The sequence below is a fragment of the Miniopterus natalensis genome, chromosome 3 (assembly GCF_054644295.1).
Source record: "Miniopterus natalensis isolate mMinNat1 chromosome 3, mMinNat1.hap1, whole genome shotgun sequence".
NCBI lineage: Eukaryota > Metazoa > Chordata > Mammalia > Chiroptera > Miniopteridae > Miniopterus > Miniopterus natalensis.
Window position 1 is genome coordinate 31,157,832 of NC_142083.1, and position 19,682 is coordinate 31,177,513.

The 19,682-nt window shown below is 33.7% G+C and overlaps 1 protein-coding gene across 5 annotated transcripts in view; it reads left to right on the top strand.

The window, feature by feature from the left end:
* Positions 1–19,682, top strand: part of IPO11 (importin 11) — a 135,862-nt gene that overhangs the window by 58,882 nt on the left and 57,298 nt on the right. For all 5 annotated transcript variants that reach the window (XM_016198752.2, XM_016198749.2, XM_016198754.2 and 2 more), the window contains 6 exons: positions 865–991; positions 4,176–4,209; positions 4,400–4,440; positions 5,053–5,169; positions 8,796–8,909; positions 16,499–16,614. In XM_016198752.2, the coding sequence (XP_016054238.1) occupies positions 865–991; positions 4,176–4,209; positions 4,400–4,440; positions 5,053–5,169; positions 8,796–8,909; positions 16,499–16,614 (549 nt within the window). The remainder of the gene's footprint in view (positions 1–864; positions 992–4,175; positions 4,210–4,399; positions 4,441–5,052; positions 5,170–8,795; positions 8,910–16,498; positions 16,615–19,682) is intronic.

The following is a 19,682-nucleotide window of genomic DNA, read 5'->3' on the forward strand; positions in this document are numbered from 1 at the left end:
GAAAACTGTATACAGGAGCTCCTTTATTATTACACATTGGGCCTCACTGTCCTTAGGGTTTGGGACATTAGCCAGTTATGTCTGTTTGGAATAACTGGTTTTGGTTGCTTGAGGAACAGAAATGGACTTGTGTCTTATTTTTAATTTAATTATATGTATTTTTATTTTTTCAATTAAAATTTTATATTGTTGACACTATTGCAGATGTTTCCCATGCCCCCGCCCTTTGCCCACCTCCACGCAGTCCCTGCCCCCCCAACCTTGGCCCTCTCCACACTGTTGTCTGTGTCCATGGGCTATGCATATATGTTCTTTAGCTAATCCCTTCACCTTCCTTTATCCAATCCCCCCACCCCACTCCCCTCTGACATTTGTCAGTCTGTTGCATATATCCATGCCCCTCTTTTGACCCCACCCTTCCTACCAGTCTCTAGGTGGTTTCTGCCCTTCCTTGTTAAAAGTCTGCTCTAAAGCTAGCCTTCAGTTGGTAATTCAGGGTAAATATTCCCCAATTTAGTTTTATTTCCACTTTGGTTCTGGGAGGAGGTATAAGAAAGATCCACCTACTCTCCCACCATCTTGAAACCCCCTGGATTTGTTTTTTATATCTATATCTAGGTTATAGTTCTTTAAAACAAAGTAATCAGATTTATAGTGTATCTGCCTAAAAAGTTTAAATTTTTTAGATCAGAACTTTATTGTTTGGATTGGTACTATGGTACATTTAGAAGTAGCTTTAAAACTTTCATCTAAAAATGTAGTTTGCTTTATATTACATTTTAGATTTAAATGATAAAATATACTAAGTGAAATAGATTTTTAAAAATATTTAACATTTTAATTTTATGACTTTTTCCTATTTAGGTATAAGCCATTGCGACGCAGGGTGATTTGGCTCATCGGTCAGTGGATTTCTGTGAAATTCAAGTCTGACTTAAGACCCATGTTATATGAGGCAATTTGTAATTTGCTTCAAGACCAAGACTTAGTGGTATGTTGTTTAAATGTCTTAAAAAAGTTATTTTTCTAAGTTTAATCTATGTTAAACTTCAAACTGAGAAGTGGTTTATATCTTTTTTTAGAAGAGGACTCCATAAATTTTAGAATATCAGAGGTTACTGGGTAGAATATATATGTCTGATAGTTTCATAAATGTTTAACACTATTGTTTGATCTTGGGAAATAAAAGGCAAATTGAGTGAATTTTTTTTGTCCATTACAATACTATGTTTTTTCCTGTGTTTAGCAGTTTGACTTAGTGTGACATACACAAATTTTATAAACCAAAAATGGATCTAGGCATAATGAACAAATATTTACAATATTGCAGTATTTGGAAACTTTTTTTGTAATAAATATTGGGAAATTTGAATAGGTTTAAGATAATTGCTGCTTTGAAATTTTTTACTTTTAAGCTTATTTCTGACTCATCTTTTAAAAGGGCAGGCTTTTAATTATTTTACTTTTTAAAAGTTAAGAATTATATCAAGAAAAGAGAAAAATTCAGTGACTAACATAACGAGCCACCTGTATTCTCACCACCTGGTTTTCCATATTTTTATTATCCTAATTTTTTATATACACTTAAATATTTATTTTTCATATACACTTATTTAAGAAATAAAACATTACAAATGCAGTTGTATCTATATTTTTCCACTCTCATTCTGTTTTAATTTTAATGCAGATTTATTGATTTCCTTTTTCTGTATTGTTTTAGTTTGTTTCTTGTTTAATATATCCATTTTTTACATCCTTTGTTCTTTATTCCATCTAGAATTTACTTTTGAACATGATATGAAGTAAGGTTCCATTTTCATTATGTTTTTTTATAAGGACAACAATGCTACAGTGATTTATTGAAAAATCCTTTTAAAAAACATCTACATGCCCTTTTCTGTCTCTCTCAGAACAAGTTTCTTAGCAGATGCAGTGCTTATGGCAAGTTTCAGGTTTGAGAATGCTATTACCACAGTATAAAAAGAATGACTACATTTTAGGCGAGAGGAACCTGTTCCTAGGATCTCAGATGATTCTTTAACCAGTATATTTGATATACGTATATATGTTGGGTTTCTTTAGATTGTAAGGTTCACAGCCAATTACATTTTTCAATTTTGGAAATTACAAGTAATTTTTAAAAAGGATTACTTAAGTTATTTGTGCACCCTTCAATAAAACAGGCAGCAAACTACTAAAAAAGTAGCGTTAGTGTACTTTTTCAGCCTTGTGAGAGGCTATGTAAAATGTGAACTGTGGTTCAACCGGAAGATTTATAGTTTGGAGGTGGGGTGTGCTGCAGTTGTTGTCTATCAAGCAAAGAAATGGCCATCTTCATTGGCAGGTTGACTACCAGCATAGAAATAGCGAATTTTCAAGGTAGTGAGGCAATTAATGGGACTTTCAGTGGCATGTACATGACTGCAGTGAATCCTGAATGTGCTGTGGCATGTGCAACTGGAATCGACAGGTATTTTGCACAAGGTGCATTGACATTCTCCTATCTTTCCACTTTTGTGCCTTTTATGGGTCTCCCAGGTCTGTCCATCTTTCTGTTCTAAAGTTTTTATTTTGTTTTTCCATTTGTTCACCCTTGTATCTCCAGAACACTACTACAGATTTTAAACTCTGGGCTAGTCTGTTTTCACAAAATAAATTTTGAATTCACTTATATTCAGTGAATATAATTTCCAAAGGAAATATAAAAAAATGTGTTTGACATCAAAATACGAGGCCATTCTAAAACCAGGAAGAAAGGAACCCTTAATTTAGTAAGTTCCCTATAGTCAGTGTTGGGTTTGTACTGATATGTCTGGTATCCATATTATATGAAAATGAGCTTTAAAATTCTTTTTCTTAAAATGAGACAAATAAATTGAAGGTCCCTATTATCCTTTTAGGAAACATATTTGCATGCATAATTCAGAAGAAATACATCAAATTGTGTAATTTAGTGGTCTTGACTTTTATTGCAGAAGAGTACAAAAAGGACTCCGAGCAGTACGAAGCAGTAGTAGTACCAATGTGTTAATAATATTATTCATACCAGTATCTCTTATGCCTAGCATGGAGTCAAGTCTTAGAAAATGTCTACTGAAAGAATTAGGAAATAGTGATACAAGATAATGAAGTCATTATTCTATTTCTCTTTGGGAGATTACCTTCAAGATTATTCTTTTATGTCTGCCTTACTTATATTTTCCTGGTGGCCTAAATCCCTGAGGAAGTGCCATTTCTTTCTGGTTTCAGTACCATGCTTACTGTTTTAGTGTGAGGAATTAACTTCACTGCTATGGGCAGCCTATAGCAGTGGTCAGGTTTTATTAGGCTAGTCCAGGTCTAGAACTCAAATCAACCATCCTAACACTTATTCCAGGGCTTATTCTCATTGATGCGGGGCACAGAAGTGTCTGAACACACTTACTTTGTTAGCATTCTTTGGAAGTAATATTGACCTGTAGTTTCTTGTTCATTTCCCATGCTTTCTAAGATCCTTCCACAGTTTCTGACATCTTGATGGTACTTATGTGCCTCAATATGGGATTAGCTTTTTATCTTTTCAGGAATTTTCTGAGGTTTCAGCTGGAGGTATTTAACCTTATTCTCACAGGCTAAGTTCACAGCCTGGATCCAGTTCTGGATACTTAGGATTTCATTTTCCTTTAGAAGGTCTGAATTTATTCTGTGAAAAGTCATGTTTAGAGTCTTGTTAAGAGAGAATTTTTTGTCTTGTTTTCTTGCATTTATCATGTATTTATTGAACAACTAGTGTTCTAGGAATTGTTAGACTTTCTTTTACCGATTTTCTGTCACATTCTCCAAATCTTTATAAAGTCAAGTTCTGATCCCCCCCATTGCTTATGAATCACTGGGAAATTCATTTTATCTCTATGTGGCAAGTACTTTTGGCTCAGGAAGTGCTCGTTTTTGTTCTTATTTTTATTTGCCATATTTTAAATGCTTCTCTGTTTTCTTATACTATGTTTACTTTTTATTTTTAGATCTTGCTAAATAAGGACAGTGACCTTTTTTCCCTAGATGTTAATATTTTCTGTGACTTTAATATTGATAAAAGGAATAAAGAAAGTTATTTGGAATAAATTTTTTGTCATTTGATATAAATGGTGTTTAGTAGTTCTAGAATGATTCAAAACTCATTATATACTTTATTTTAGGTCCGGATTGAAACAGCTACAACTCTGAAGTTAAATATCCTTAAATGAATTTTAAAACACTTCATTGCAAATAATTTTAACACTTTGAAATTGTTATTTATTTTGTTAAATCAATTTATAAGGTAGTTTAAAATGTAATTTTTGATTGGTTAATTATAGTTGGTTTATATATATTTTTTCTGATAAATGTCATATATTCTCAGTATTCCTTAACTGCTCTTTACCTGTTGATGATTTTGAGTTTAGAACGGATCAGTTTCTACCAGTAAGTATTTATTTCTAGGTTTTAAAACAATTTCTGCTCATGTGTTTTGAATATTAAGTGTTATTCTGTACCTAGAGTTTTTTATATATATATGGGTTATTTGCTAAAGCTGGATTTAAAAGTATATTTGATTAATTTGGAAGCTTATTTCTGAATAAGAGACATTCTTTCATTCTTAGAGTTAAAAGAATTTATCTACAAAAATTTCTATCTCCACGCAACATATGTTAAGGGCCACATGAGTCAAGCTGGTCTGTGAGTGCTGTAATTGGTGTTCCTTTTGCTCTAATGAGTAGACCTTGCACAACAGCAGGCAGTGTGGAAGAGCAATGACAAGACACTCTTAGCAGTACAACATTTAAATACAAGGTGTTTAGACACAGGTTTCTGAAAACATTGTGGATGAATGAAATTCTAAAACAGACACATTTAGCAGCAATAAAGAAAAGATTCCCTAAAATTGGCAACTGGAACAATTTGAAGTTGTTTAGGTAATGCTAAGGTTTTGTATTTTGTCTTCTATTTATTGCTTTGACATTATTTTCTGTGTGTCTGTATATAAAGGTCTCACATTTCTATTTCGAACCTTTTATTTTTTCTTTTGACCCGCAGTATTTGGAAACCATGTTCACACTACTTTTTCAGTTACTGCAGCAAGTTACAGAATGTGACACAAAGATGCATGTTTTACATGTCCTTTCTTGTGTGATTGAAAGAGTCAACATGCAGGTAATTTTGTTTTAAATCCTGAAAATAAATGTCAGGGAGGTAAGCAGAATATATGTAGAATTTATTAATTGTTTTTTTATACATTGTTTAAGTGTTAGAACAAGCATTAAAATGCTTCTGACTTATAGGTTGTGATATCCACTATTATTCAAAATTTGACATGTTTATACTTATTTTTTTTAAATGACAAGAAAATTAAAGTTTAAAAATTGGACCAGCAATATAGAGATGTTTAGAAAGTAGAATTTTGTATCTCCTGTCAGATGCAGTTTATAGTTAGTTACACTTAAAATTCAGTGTATTTGAGGGCTTAGCCACAAGTGTCTTTCAGTACATGCTGCCAATATTCTAAGAAGTCTGTTACTTTTACTTTAATAATTGTGTTTTGTGATCTAGTGCACATTATTTCCATGTTTGATCTAACATAATATATAAAGGTTTTAACAGTTAAATTATTATTTAACTGTAGTTATTCACTTCCCCTGTCACTCCTAATCTTTGGGAAAAATTGATAATCCAGGAAACCACACTGTCGTCATCTTGTAATTTTTTATTCCCTAGTTCACCATATTCTTGTTGGAAAAGCACTGAGTAAATCTATGAGGTATTAGGGAAGGATAACAGAGTTGGAATCCACAAATTTGGAATCTGGTTCTGGATTTATTAGTGAATTCTGATGCCTTGAGCCTGTTCATTAATTCTAAAGCAGTTGATGAGAATTGCTCTCAATTACTGAGTTACCAACTGCTGTGCCAAGTGATTTACATATATTTCTCACTTAATCCTCACAGAAACCTTTGGGTAGGAGGTTAGAATGTGACGCTTTAAGGAACCTAAAGTTCAGACATCTTAGTGGCATGGCTGGTATTCAGAATCAACATTATGCAATTCCAGTGGCAGTTTTGAGTCATTTGTAATCCTTTTGAGCAGATTTGGGTCCTGGTGTATACAAGTAATAATATCTTAACAATTGTCTTAGCACTTAGGGTCCTAATTACATAATCTCATTTTGGTATTGTTTTATATAAAATGGTATTGAGAGAGTTTGGTCATTGAAACTGTGTTTTAAACTCATCTCAAGTTCCTGTATCTGCTATTAAGTTTGGACAAAATGTTTTTTAAAAAATTTTTTTAAAATTTATTTTTCAGTACAGTTGACATGTAATACTATATTAGTTTCCAGTGTACAACATAGTGATTAGACATTTATGTAACTTATAAAGTGATTACCCTGATAAGTCTTATAGTTGGGCAAGGTGTTTAACGTGTGTCCTCATGCATAAACGGTAGAGATAATTCTGTGCTCACTAACTCACAGTTTCATGAGTATGAAATTATTACAGATGTCCAGTAAACTTTTAGATCACTATACAATTATAATAAATTGTTTAAAAAATTCATTATAGAAACAAGATTTGGCAAATTTTTTATAATCCTCTTTAGATATCATTTGGCTAATAGAACTGTTTTGAAGATTTTTGTTTTGTAGAAATGAATTTTCTTAACTTCATCTCCCCAAACCTCTAACTAAACCAATAGTTTGAAATTTCTCTTGCTTAATAAATTTAAAATGCTTTTGTGTTTCTATCCATACTCATCTTTCAGAATACAAATAGCTTGAGTAGCTCAGGTGACTAGATTATCAGTATATAACAATAAGATATAGTTATCCAGTAGTACTTTTTGTTTTCAGAACTTGGATAGGAAATGGTTACAAAGAATGTTTTTAGTGCTCTAATTCTTTAACTTTTTCTTATATTAACCTTTGAATAACCATCGTTTCTATATTCTTCAACTGTTTTTCATACATTAAATTTGATTTTTGTCCATTAGGTTGTACATGTTTTGAATCGTCTTAAAACCATGCTTCCTGACACAAAATGTTTAATTTTGAAGTTTCAATGAAGTCACCATCTTTATACCATAGCATGTAATTATTTGAAGATTATGTTTCCTCTACTTTTTGATAAAGTAGTTGAAAACCTTAAATTAAATTATGCCAGTGCAAGGATCCCATAAATATATAGTCAGGAAAAATATGTAATTATCAGGTGTGATGTCAGGCAGACAGTCTTACACATTTCTGAAGGAAAATAATAAAATTGAAGGGCCTGTGTGAAATATGAGATACTCTGTTGAAAATGTTATCTAAGTGATGAGATGTCATTAGGAACTTTTAAAATCCCCTGTTGATGTAACCCTTCATTAGAATATTTGTTATACTGTCACATATATGGCTTTCATGTTTTTAATGAAGTATTATGAGTGAAAGTGGTTATCTCCCTACATGTGATGAACTAACTCCTAAGACTGTAATACTCGCAATCTGTTTATCTCCATTGTGTTATGCTGATTGTTCATTATTGGTTCTATTATAGAGCTATTATTTAGCCTGATGTCTATAAAACATTCTTAAATCCATGTGTTTTTAAAATGTTATACAAAATAATTGCTGTTGACCTACCAGAAAAATCAGAAAAGTTGCAATAAATCACTAACTCTATATCCTTTACCTGGTTTTATCAGTTACTAACATTTTACCACACTTGCTTTTTTTAAAAATATATGTGCATATACAGATTTAAAAAAATTAAACCATTTGAAGTTGCAAACATCATGACACTTCAGTCCAAAATACTAGACCTCTCCATCTTCTTAATCAAAACCATGATTAGAGTCAGGGAGCTTAACATTGATTCAGTACTGTTGTCTAATACCAAGTCCATGTTCAAGTTTCCTCAGTTGCCCCAATAATATACCTCTCTCATTCTACCTTTAGGGGGGATGTGTTTTACTCTGACAGCAACACTATGTTTTCTAATCACTAGCCCTTTTTTGAACTTTTTCTATAGTGACTCCATGGGTGATTTCTGAGATAGTTGTTTTGAAGCATTAGTTTTCATTTAGATCATCATGTATTCTAATGAATAGCTAAGATTGTTTCTCTCTCTCTCTCTCTTCCACCCCTTTCCCTTCTCCTCTCTCTAAAATCAATAAAAGCATGTCCTCAGGTGAGGATTAAAAAAAAAGGTACCGCCCGGCCGGGCGTGGCTCAGCAGTTGAGCATCCACCTAGGATCCAGACTATCGCAGTTCGATTCCTGATCAGGGCAGATGCCCGGGTTGCGGGCTGCAGCCAATCAATTACTCTCATCATTGATGTTTCTATCTCTCTCTCCCTCTCCTTTCCTCTCTCTCTGAAATCAATAAAGAAATATTTAAAAAAATAAAAAGTACCATGGAGTGCAGTGTCTCTGTAATGTCTGATTTATCTTTAAAAGTACATATGCTGCCCGGCCGGGCGTGGCTCAGCGGGTGAGCATCGACCTAGGATCCAGGCGATCGGGGTTCGATTCCCGGTCAGGACACATGCCCGGGTTGCGGGCTTGAGGCAGCCGATCAATGACTCTCTCGTCATTGATGTTTCTCTCTCTCTCTCCCTTTTCTTCCCTCTCTCTGAAATCAATAAAGATATATTTTTAAAAGGACATATGCTTACTACATTATATGTATTAAAAATTAAATATTTGCTATCTGGGACTTCTGTACGTCTTTCAGTGTTTCTTGAAGTAAGCTGCCTTTTTTACTAATAGAGTTCTTTTGCTTCCCCAACCTCTGTTGTGATAGATACGGCCATATGTAGGGTGTTTGGTGCAGTATTTGCCTCTTCTCTGGAAGCAGAGTGAAGAACACAATATGTTGAGATGTGCTATTCTGACAACGCTTATTCACCTTGTTCAGGTAAGACACTTCACAGTTTCTTAGTTTAGTATTTTTTTTCTTCTTTAAAATTTTTCACTTGGCTTATGTTAGTGGTAGTGAAAGGCCTCACATTTTATGTCTTGTGATCTAAACAGTTTTAAAAACACCTTTTGTATGTTTACTTTGGACATTTTTGATATCTGAAAAATTTTCTCTGCTTTTTTAAGATGATTTCTTTTATTAGATGTAGTGGTCCCCAGTGATAGTAGACCCACAATTTGTGCAGTCCATGCTACCTTGTACGCAGCTTCCTTGGTATTCAGGGCTTTTCTGCATAAACTTATTCTCCATTTTACTTCTTTTTCTTAATTTTAAAATAAAAATTTTCCATTTTATAAATTGGTAAGGCAGGAGAACAGGGGAGTTGCTTTTGAGGGGAGGAGTGAATTTGATTTTCAACATCTTGACTTTGAACTGTTGAGACATGCAGCAAGTAGAGAGGAACCTAAACTTCAGAGAGAAAGAATGGGACTCTAGTTTTCACTTGAACTGGCAAAAGTGAATTATAGTGTGATGGTGAAAGTATAGAGAGAGAGGAGCTTAGTGCTAACTATCTCTGGGTATAGAGATTCTGAAGTGATTTTTACTGCCCTTGCCCCACAGTTTGATAGATTTTTCCTATGGGAGATCTATTTCTAAATTAAGAATTAACTGCTCTAAAATGTTCTAATAAGAATATTTAAAATATATTTTCTACTGTTAGTTTAGAAAATCCTTTCTCAGGCACCCTGACACTTTTTGAAACATAAATTCATTCATTTAGTAAATATTTATGGATGAGTTTTACAGTTACAGATTTTTGTCTAAGGCAGTTTTAGATAGATAAATAGTGATACAAATGTTTTAAAAATGCAGTTTCTCTTTAATAAGTGTCTGGCCTAGCATCTCTTTCTGTCTACTCTATAATTTTTGTGACTATCCTGAAAGATTATTTCTTTTATTGATGAGGATATAAAAGCTAAGTGGTGATTTAGTGACTAGTCTGAGCTTGCACTTGTAAGTAACAGAATAAAGAGTGGCTTCTACTTCTTTTGCACTATGTGTGTTTAGACTCAGTTTGAGAGTTTTATAAGGGAAGTGTGAAAAAATCCCAGCTGCTGTGCCTCTTCAGGCAGTGTTGCCTCAGGAAATCTTAAGAAGCCAGAGTGCATGGAATGTTTGGTGTGTACAGGGCCTTTTTTTTAAATCATGACACTTAAGTGCCCTGTGTATTTGTATAGGCCAGGGATGTAAGGTCCCAGGCAAGTAATTACCTACCCTTCTTGGGAGAAAGCATGTAATGTTGAATATTAAAATTGAGACTGAAACTTAAAATAAGGTTTTCAATCATTTGAGAAGATGGTACTAGTACTAAGGGTTACTGGTAAGTTTCCTTTCATGAAAAACACTGCCATCTTACGACTTTTAAAATTTAACAGGCAAATATTAATGTAAGTATTTGTGTGTTTTTTTGTGTTTTAAATTCTAGGAACCCAGACTCTAGTTTCTGACTGGGGAGTGTAATAATGACTACACATAAACTTTCTAGTTTGCAGTAGTTGACTTTAGTGGAAGTAGGTGTTTATTCATACAATAAACATTTTTAAACACCTGCAATATGCAAGACATGGTACTAGGCACTGGGATACAGAAATGAATAGGACAGGCTCTTTGTGAATGTGGCTGTCTAGGCAAAGACTAAGGAGTCAGGTGCTCTTTTAGCAAAAGAACGTGGTGGTATGTGGGCGCTCAGTGGGTTACCTATCTCAGATTTGAGGGTGAGGGACTTCAGGGAAGGCTTTCTGACACAGATTGTGCCCAAATGGTGTTGGTGTTAAATAGTGTTAAACAAGAGGTCTTAATGAGATAGTGGTGCAGGGATGAGAGCGGTAAGGATATTTTAAACAAATTGGCCAGCATGTGTAAAGCCCGTAGGCATGAGAGAATGTGGTGTTTTTTCTTTTTTCTTTTTTCTTTTTAGGTTTGTGTATTGATCAGCTTTACATGTTAGATAGGTTAAGGTGTCAGTTCTTGAAGACTTTTTATGAAAAGCAGCAGTATCTTCAGTCTCTGTTTGATGGAGGAATCCATTTTCAACACTAATAACCCAGTCTCAGGCTTTCTGTTTCTCCAGCTCTAAGTAACATACTTACATTGCTAATTCTGTATATAAAAATTATAGGATGGAAATTGAATTATTTCATTCCCTTCTGTGTGACTTCTGTTTCCCCATTCTCCCAATGTAGTTACATCGTAATTTAAGTTAGGCCATTATCTAGTGTTTTCATTTGTGTGACAATACAAAGGCTAATGAAGACATATATCACTATGTTATGATTAATTTTCTTTCTTGTACAGCCGTTCTCCTAATCTCCACTCCTTTATTAATAATTGTTTGCTTAGTATATAAGTTTTCTATTACTATGTAACACATTACCATAAACTTAGCTTAAAACAACATCCATTTATTAACTCGTAGTTCTGTAGGTCTGTAGAGGTTCAGCACACCTTGTCTATACTCTTTGATACTGGGTCTGACAGGCGAAATTAAGGTGTCTGCCAGGCTAAGTTCTCCCCTGTGGGCTTTGGGGAAGAATCTGCTTCTATGCTTACTCAGCTTGTCGCAGAATTCAGTTTCTTGATCTATAGCATTGAAGTCCCAGATTACTTGCTGGCTGTCAGCTGGGGCCCATCTCAGTTCCTAGACTTCAACCACATTCCTTGAGCAATTCTTGCATGTCAAATCCTCTGAGGCTTTGAATCTCTGATTTCCCTTTATGCAACCTGCCAGAAAAAAAACTCTTTTAAAGGGCTTATGTGGTTAGGTCAGGCCTACCTGGATAATTTTTCTATTTTAAGGTCACTTGATGTGGGACCTTTATCACGTCTCTAAAATTCCATCACAGTGGTATCTAGATTAGCATTTGCGTAACTGGGGAATGGTGTATGTACACCGAGGTCAAAAATTAATGGTGGTCATCTTAGAGTTCTGCCTACTATGGAGTCTTCTATTTTTCTTACTGTTCTATGTAATCCATACTTTTCATCTGTTATCTAAACATTCCCTCAGTATGTTCAGACATATCAGGTATTTTGGTACTTTTATAATCTTGAAATCTGGAAGAATCTTATATGCTTTAGTCTGGACTAGTTTTACTTTATGCTTGTGTGCAAGGCTCTTAGAACTGGATCACCTTTCACTGTCATCAAAAGGATTCTTCTTGCCTGTCTTTTCTGTGAGATGCCTGTTTTCTCAACTTCTTTTTTATTTTACTTCTTTCTGCAAAAGGTACACAGGAGGTAAATTTTTTGAGATTTTTGCATGTTGAAAATGTCTTTATTCTGTTTTCACATTGATTAGTAGTATAGCTGGGTATAAAAGTCTAAATTTCCCCCCCTCCTCAAAATTTTAGAAGTTTTTTTTTCTAGCTTTCAGAGTTGCTCTTAGGAACCCTGAGCTATTTTATTTTAATTTCTGATTCTTGAATGTGTCATTCCTCAGTTCCCTTTTTGGCAACCTTTATGATTTTCTCTGTGTGTGTTTTTTTTTTAATTTCATGATGACGTGGGTGTATTTTTATTCCATTGTTCTGGACACTTGTATATTTCAAATGAGAAACTCATGTTCTTGGGTTCTAGGCTATGATATTATGTTTTATTGTTTCCTCCCTTTCTTGTTTTTTTGTTTGTTTGTTGTGGTGGTTTTGGTTTTGGTTTTTTTGGTCTCCTTTTAACTTTTATTACTTAGATGATAGATCAGTAAACCAGTCCTCTATTTTTCTTACTTTTTTGTCCTGCTTTTTCTTTTCTTTATTCTTTTGCTCTCCTTTCTGGAGAATTTCCTGAACTTTATCTTTCAACATTTCTTTTAACTTTTTCTTTACTGTTTTTAATGGCTATGACTTTTTTGTTTTATTGAATAATCATTTTCCAGCATTTAATTTTTGTTTCATGAATGAAATGTTTATTCTACTAGGGATATTAATGATATATTTTCCAAGTTTTCATCTCTATGCTTGGTCTCTTTCCTAAAAGGTCTGTTTTTTATTTGCTTCATTCTCTGTTTTTCATGTTAGGTACTTTAATCTTATCTGTTGATTCTTGGTTGTTGACTTTTTGTGTGTGTACATGTGAAAAATTTGAAACATACACAAAAGGAGGAGGAACAATATAATGAATCTAGGTAAACATCACCCACCTTCAAAAACTGTATCAACATTTTGTCTGTATAAATTTAGGAGTGGGAACTAAAAGCTGATTGGAAGCGTTGTGTATGTATGAGAAGCTGGCTGATAGTGGATTTTTCTTTTAGCATGATCTAGCTGGGTTGTTTTATAGGGGAATGGTCCATGTTTTTGAGATCTTTTTTCAGTGAAAGATCCTTCAGTCTCATGCCTGTTAAGTGTTATATCACCCTGTTTTTTGTAATATCCCTGCTCTTGATTACCTGATGTCTCCCTGTCTTGAGACAATTTCTTTTTACTCTACCAGAAAATAAATGGCCAGATATTGCTAGTTCAGGGGAGTGCCAGTTGTTTGTGCACTTGCATAAGATTTGGCATCAGACTGTTTCTTAAACACCTTCTAGAGGGCCTCTTTTTTTTTTTTTTTTTTAACACCTCCCTCTCAACCTCTCTCTTGCCAAAATATTTGGTGCTATCAGTTCCTGAGTCTTTTGGAGTTTCTGTAATGTAAATTAGGCTGTTTCTTGCCCTTTTTCACTACTGGCTTTGAGATTTTTGATTTTCTGAGTCTGCTAAGTCAGTAACCACTTTCTTTCTTAACAGTTTTAAAAAATGAGGTGCTTTTATTTCTTCTTTTGTTGCCTTTGTACTTATGGTTATAGGTCTTTAGAAACATACCCTACTGTATTATTTTAGGAGATCTTAGCTGAGAACAGTAATAAATACATGGGTTAAATATGCCAACTTTCTCCAGATAGTAATGTAGTTATTTCTAGTACTGAGTCATTTGGTATAGCTGGAATGTAGAGTATAGAGCTTAGGTGTGGGGTCTAGTCAGGTAAATGTAAAGAACATCTCTTGAAGCTCAGAGGAAGGAGTATCATCATTTTTATTTTAGAAAGGTAATCAGGTGCCAGTGTGGACACTAGTTTGGAATGGGGTAAAACTAAGGTAAAGAAAAGTAGTTGGGCACCTCCTTTGTTACCCATGAAAGAAATGATGACCTGAAGTAAAGCCTTGAGGGGAAGGGGGCAAGATTTGAAAAATATCAGAGAGAGAGAGAATTAAGGATTATTTAGATGTGAGGTGGGGAGGAAGAGGAACCAGGAGGTGGTTGCAATATAATTTATTACTAGAAAAATAATGGTTCATGCCATGTGAGTTGGGAAATGCAGGAAAAGGAACTTTATAAGGAAGACAATGGGTTGATTCAGTGGTAGACTTAAGAGTTTGAGATGTCTCCTGGGTGATGATGGCCTACAGTCATTCAGAGTGTTCAGAGATTTGGGTTGGAGGTAATAAATAGATTTGGACATTATTAGCATGTATAGTAAGTCCTTACTTAACATTGTTGATAGGTTTTACAACTTAAAGCAAAATGACATAGAACAAAACCAGTTTTACTGTAGGCTAATTGATATAAATAAGAGTTAAGTTCCTAAGCATGCCATCAGTGTTATAAATGAAACAATGTTATTCGAGGACCTGCTGTACATGAGACATGAGAAGAGAGCCAGAGGGAATACCCTGAGAAATGCCATTTTTTTAGCAGGAGTTATTCTTTTTCCCCCCCTTAACTTAAAAAATAAAGAATAGATTCATAGACAGTGGCAAAAATAGTACAGAGAGACTCCCTTGTACCCTTCACCTATTTTTCCCGTACATCTTAGGTAATTATAGTACTGTATGATTTTCCCCCATTAAGCATTTCTGATACTTTTATTAATAGTTGATGCATTTATTTTTGAGCTTTTACAGTATTGTCTTATAGATATAACTGTGGGCTGAAAGAATGTTCAAATGTACTTAAGGCTGCATATCTGGGATTGTACATGTATTTCAGGCCTCCAGATTATAAAGGTGAATCTCCTCAGGATTTGACATTGAGAGTCTTATATGTTTAGCAGTTGCTTCCTTTAGTTTTGCTAATGCTACCATATTGTGCGCATTGGGATGTGCACTAAGTAGATGGGTTCTAATTATCTTAGGAAATTTTAAGTCTATATTAAACTCAATATGAACTTGATTAGTTTTTCTTAATGTTCTTTCTTTTTTGTTCCTTTAAAGATTGAGCTATGGAGAGTGAAATTTTAACTGAATTTTAAGGTCCAATATACTACTACTTTATTAACTGTGACATTTTTATACTTCTCTTCCTCGGAAAAATCTATAATAAGGTCTTTCATCTTATTTTTAGTTATAGAAAGGGCCAAACTTATATTTAATGTATTTAAGGATAGCTTTATGTATTCCCACTGAAGTGTCTGTGTTTTGATAAAGATTGAATTTAGTAAAATTATTTCATTAAAGGAGAAATACATATTTTAAAAATAAAGATGTGTCTTTAATTCAAAACAGGGAAATACATACTTTGTTGCACTGTGATTGCTACAAACTAGTGACATTTGAACTATTCCCTAAGCGTGGCATGGTTGATAGTTTATTGGATTTTCTTTCTGCGTTTGTCGGATCATAGAGATTATTATAGGTTAGAAAGGGGGTTTTCATCCTCTCTGTTCTTCAGACTGAGATTTAGTGTATACACTGAATCTACCTCCATAATACAGTAATTAAGCAAACTAGAATGTTAGATAAAATGCCCTCTCTTTATTTTTGTGGTTTTGGCTCTTTAAAAAAGTTAGCAAAATATCTTCATTAAACTAACATGTACATATTTTTTTTAAAACTTACAGAGAAGTACAAAAAAAAAAACCACCCAAAAAACTTTTTTACTGCCTTCCAATATTCTTTTCCCCTTTCCATATTTCCCTAGTGTTCACAATTTTTTTGTTTTTTCCCAAGAAACATTTTTATGCAACTCTCTGCATATTCAGAAATGTAGCTATTTAAAAAAAAATTTGGCATGTAGAATTGTCATACACACTTCTGTACCTTTTTAATCCAGTTTATAATTACTTTGAAATTGTTCTCATTCCATGTCTAATCCTTTCTTATGGCTACTCAGTATTCTAGAATATTAATGCACCATAATTTAATTATCTTACTGCTGAACATTTAGGTTGGGTTCATTTTAGATTATTTAGGTTAGATAGTTTATAGAATTTAATATTTCAGTGTTAACATCTCTTTAGTAGAGATAGGAAAATAAATATTTATGTGTGGAATCTTTTTAAATGAACACATGTGTGTAGCCTTGGTATATATGATTTTACTACCATTAGGCAACTGAATAGTGTTTTTTTGCTACTTGCTTTTTAATTGTAAACAGAACTAACTTTGTTTTAATAATGCTTATAATTAGGACGATCCTTTAAAATCTGATTGATTTATTTTTTATAAGTTATTTTTAGGGCTTTCTTATATGATAGATGATTTTTTCTTGGTGGCTGGGGGTGGTGGGACATTAGAGTGTCTTATGTTAAGTTTTATTTATACTTCCCCCAGGGATTAGGAGCAGACAGCAAGAACCTGTACCCTTTCCTGCTCCCAGTTATTCAACTGAGTACAGATGTTTCCCAGCCTCCACATGTTTATCTTCTGGAAGACGGTTTAGAATTATGGTAAGAGAAAGAACTTGATACCATGGACCTTTTCCCCCCCCTCACCTTCCCTACTTTCATTCCAGTAAAGCAAAGGTCATGAAACAGGGCTTAAAATCTCAACATTTAAAAACAAAAACATGAAGCCAGTTTCCCCAAGTAGGTAAAGTAATAGCTCCATCTTTTCTGGCAGCTGTCACTCGGTGTAAGCTTACAACAGTCAAAGTTAAAGGGAGAATTTCAGTAAGAACTCAACTGCATTTTATCTTTTGGAATTTGGATTGTAAAATTTGGATCTTGATAAATTTTCAAAACTAAAAATTTACTTAAAGCTTCCAATATGTTAAATGAGATTTTGGGGGGATGGCTGAGTTATTTTCAACCTCTTATTGTCTTACCCAGTAAGTACAGAGATGATACCTTCGCCCCAAATGTTAGTGCTACTTAGTCTTGATTTATTATTTTACTAAGTGAATAGTAGGTAGTGTTAAGAGGTTTAAAAACCCTACAAAAACCATTTTCTGTGGCAGCTCAGTGCCACAAACTGTAAGGAACTGTGCTAGAAAATAATTTTGCTTTATTAAGCTTATTTTACTGATGGGAGCAGTCTCTATTTAAAATGTAGTTTATAATACAGGAAAGGTTTAAAAATTCCAGTATATAAAGTGATACTGGAATTAAAAAGCAAATCACAGAAATTAACCGTAGAAAAAATTAACACTTGGAACCTCCCTTCTTCCTTTTCTTTTCTCCCTCCCTTATTTTCTTAGTTTTGCTTAGCTTTCTAGGAATGAACAGTTTTTGTTATTCTTACAAATTGTCTTTGGTGCAAATTATAAATTAATGATTTATATCAAAATACTAGATGTGCGATTTTAAAACATAACTAGGTAGATGTTTATTTGCAGTTTGTGTTTCTCGTTCTTTTCTAGGTTAAGTTAAATAACTTCTGGATGGTCTGATTATAAATTAGCATGTGTTGGAAACTTTTATATTCATATATTTTTATTTGTACAGAATGGATTATTCTAGTTCAGAGGTTGGCAATTTTATTTTGTGAAGGACCAGATGGTAAATATTTTTAGGCTCCCCAGGATGCACTTTCTGTTCCAGCTACCCAGGACTTCTGTTTTAGAGCAAAAGCTATCCTAGACAGTACATAACAAGTGGACATGACTGTGCTCCAAGAAAACATCACTGATAGAAATAGGATATGGTTTGGATTTGTCCCAGAGCTGTAGTTTGCCAACCCCTAGTCTAGATTACAAATTAAAACATTAATCTCTGTCACATAAATAACTTTCTTGTAAATGTGTTGTAGATACTGTATGATATTGACTGGTAGAAAAATTTAAAATATTAGTTATAGTAAAGAGATAGACTCAATACTTATCAGTATTGCAGACTTAGTATATTAATGTGGTTTAATAAAGGTGTATAAATTTTTTAAGGATTGCATGAACAGGTAATAATAAAAATGCATTACTCTGTTAATGGTAATTTTTTCCCCTGCTTTTAGTTATAGGTAAAGAAAAATTAAATCATTATAATACATTTTTTAAAAATTACAAAATTTATTAATAGCTAAGATTCTTCAAAGAATCAGGATACATGTTTCTTCATATAACTCATTTGGAATCAGATACAGGTTCCCACCCCCAGTTGTACCACGGTATTAGGCCTGTAATCATCTTCTGTTTGCCTCAGCTTCCTTTCTTACAATAAGGAAAAATAATCCATACTTCACATGGTTGTGAGGATGAGATGTTTTTAAAGTGGTTAGTATTTTGTATATAATATTTAAAGCCTGAGAATCAGTGAGATCGCTTAGGAAGCAAAGGGAAGATAGAGAACATTCAGCTCAGGGAAAAATTCTAAAGAATTTATAACATTTAGAGGTCGCATGGAGTCATCAAAGATGACAGAGAAGATATAGGAGGGATACCAAGCCAAGAAGAGACTGTTTCCTGAAAGTGGGGGTGGTCAGCTGTGTCAGATGTGCTGATCGTCCTAGTAGAGCAGTACATTGAGGTGAATTTGGCCACATGGAGATGGTGGAAGGGGTTTCAGTGGAGCAATAAGAACAAGGGTAGAGTTAGAGTAGATTGAAGCATGAATTGGAGTTAAGTAAGTACAGACGGTGAGCACTGACAACTTGTTTAAGAACTTTCATTATGAAGAGGAGTGGGGAAATTTGGCAGCCGTTGGCTGGTGTGGGGGATGCAAGTTCTAGAGGGATGGATGAGGCTCCAGAGAAAGAAAATTGAAGGAGGAAATTGTGGAATTGTGTACCTGAAACCTGTATGATTTTGTTAACCGGTGTCACCCCAATAAATTCATTTAAAAGGAAAAAAATATATAATTGAAGTAGTCAAGAAGGGACAGGATTCAGCGCAACTAGAGGGGTTAATTTTTAAAAAAAAAATAGCAGCAGGAATACTTTATCTGTTTTAATTGGAGGCATGAAGATGGATTTCTGTATTGTAGTGGAATGAGATAGGTAGGTGTTCCATCTGTTAGCTTCTGTTTCTCAACAAGATATGAAGCATGATCATCAGCCGAGTGTTTTGGGCTGGAGTGGGAGTGCATAAAGATATGAGAGGTTTGTGGGAAGCAAAGGTATAAAAATGTTATGTTGGAGAATGGGATTTTGAACTTATTAGGGGATTACCAGTATCAGTTGATTTTGTGGTCATGTATATATATAAAATGAAACTTCAGACTAATAAAATTGACAAATCTCTAGCAAGATGTTATTAGTCTTCTCAAAGAACCAACCTTTGGCTTGGATTTTCTTTGTTGCATGTTTATTTCTTACTGACTTCTGTTCCTGTATTTATCTCCTTTTTCTACTTGCTTTAGGTTAGTATTTGCTATTTTACCTAAATTCTAAGGTTTAGGTAAATTTACCTAAGGTTTAGGTAAATTTAGCTCAATAAATTTTAGTTTTCTAATATGTGTGTAATAGTATAAAGCATTTTAAAATAGAATTTAAACAAAGGAAGTGCATGAACCATTTTTTGTTGTCTTGTTTGTTTTTTAATAAGTAGAATGAGGTGATGAATACTAGTAAACAACAGGCATCAGCC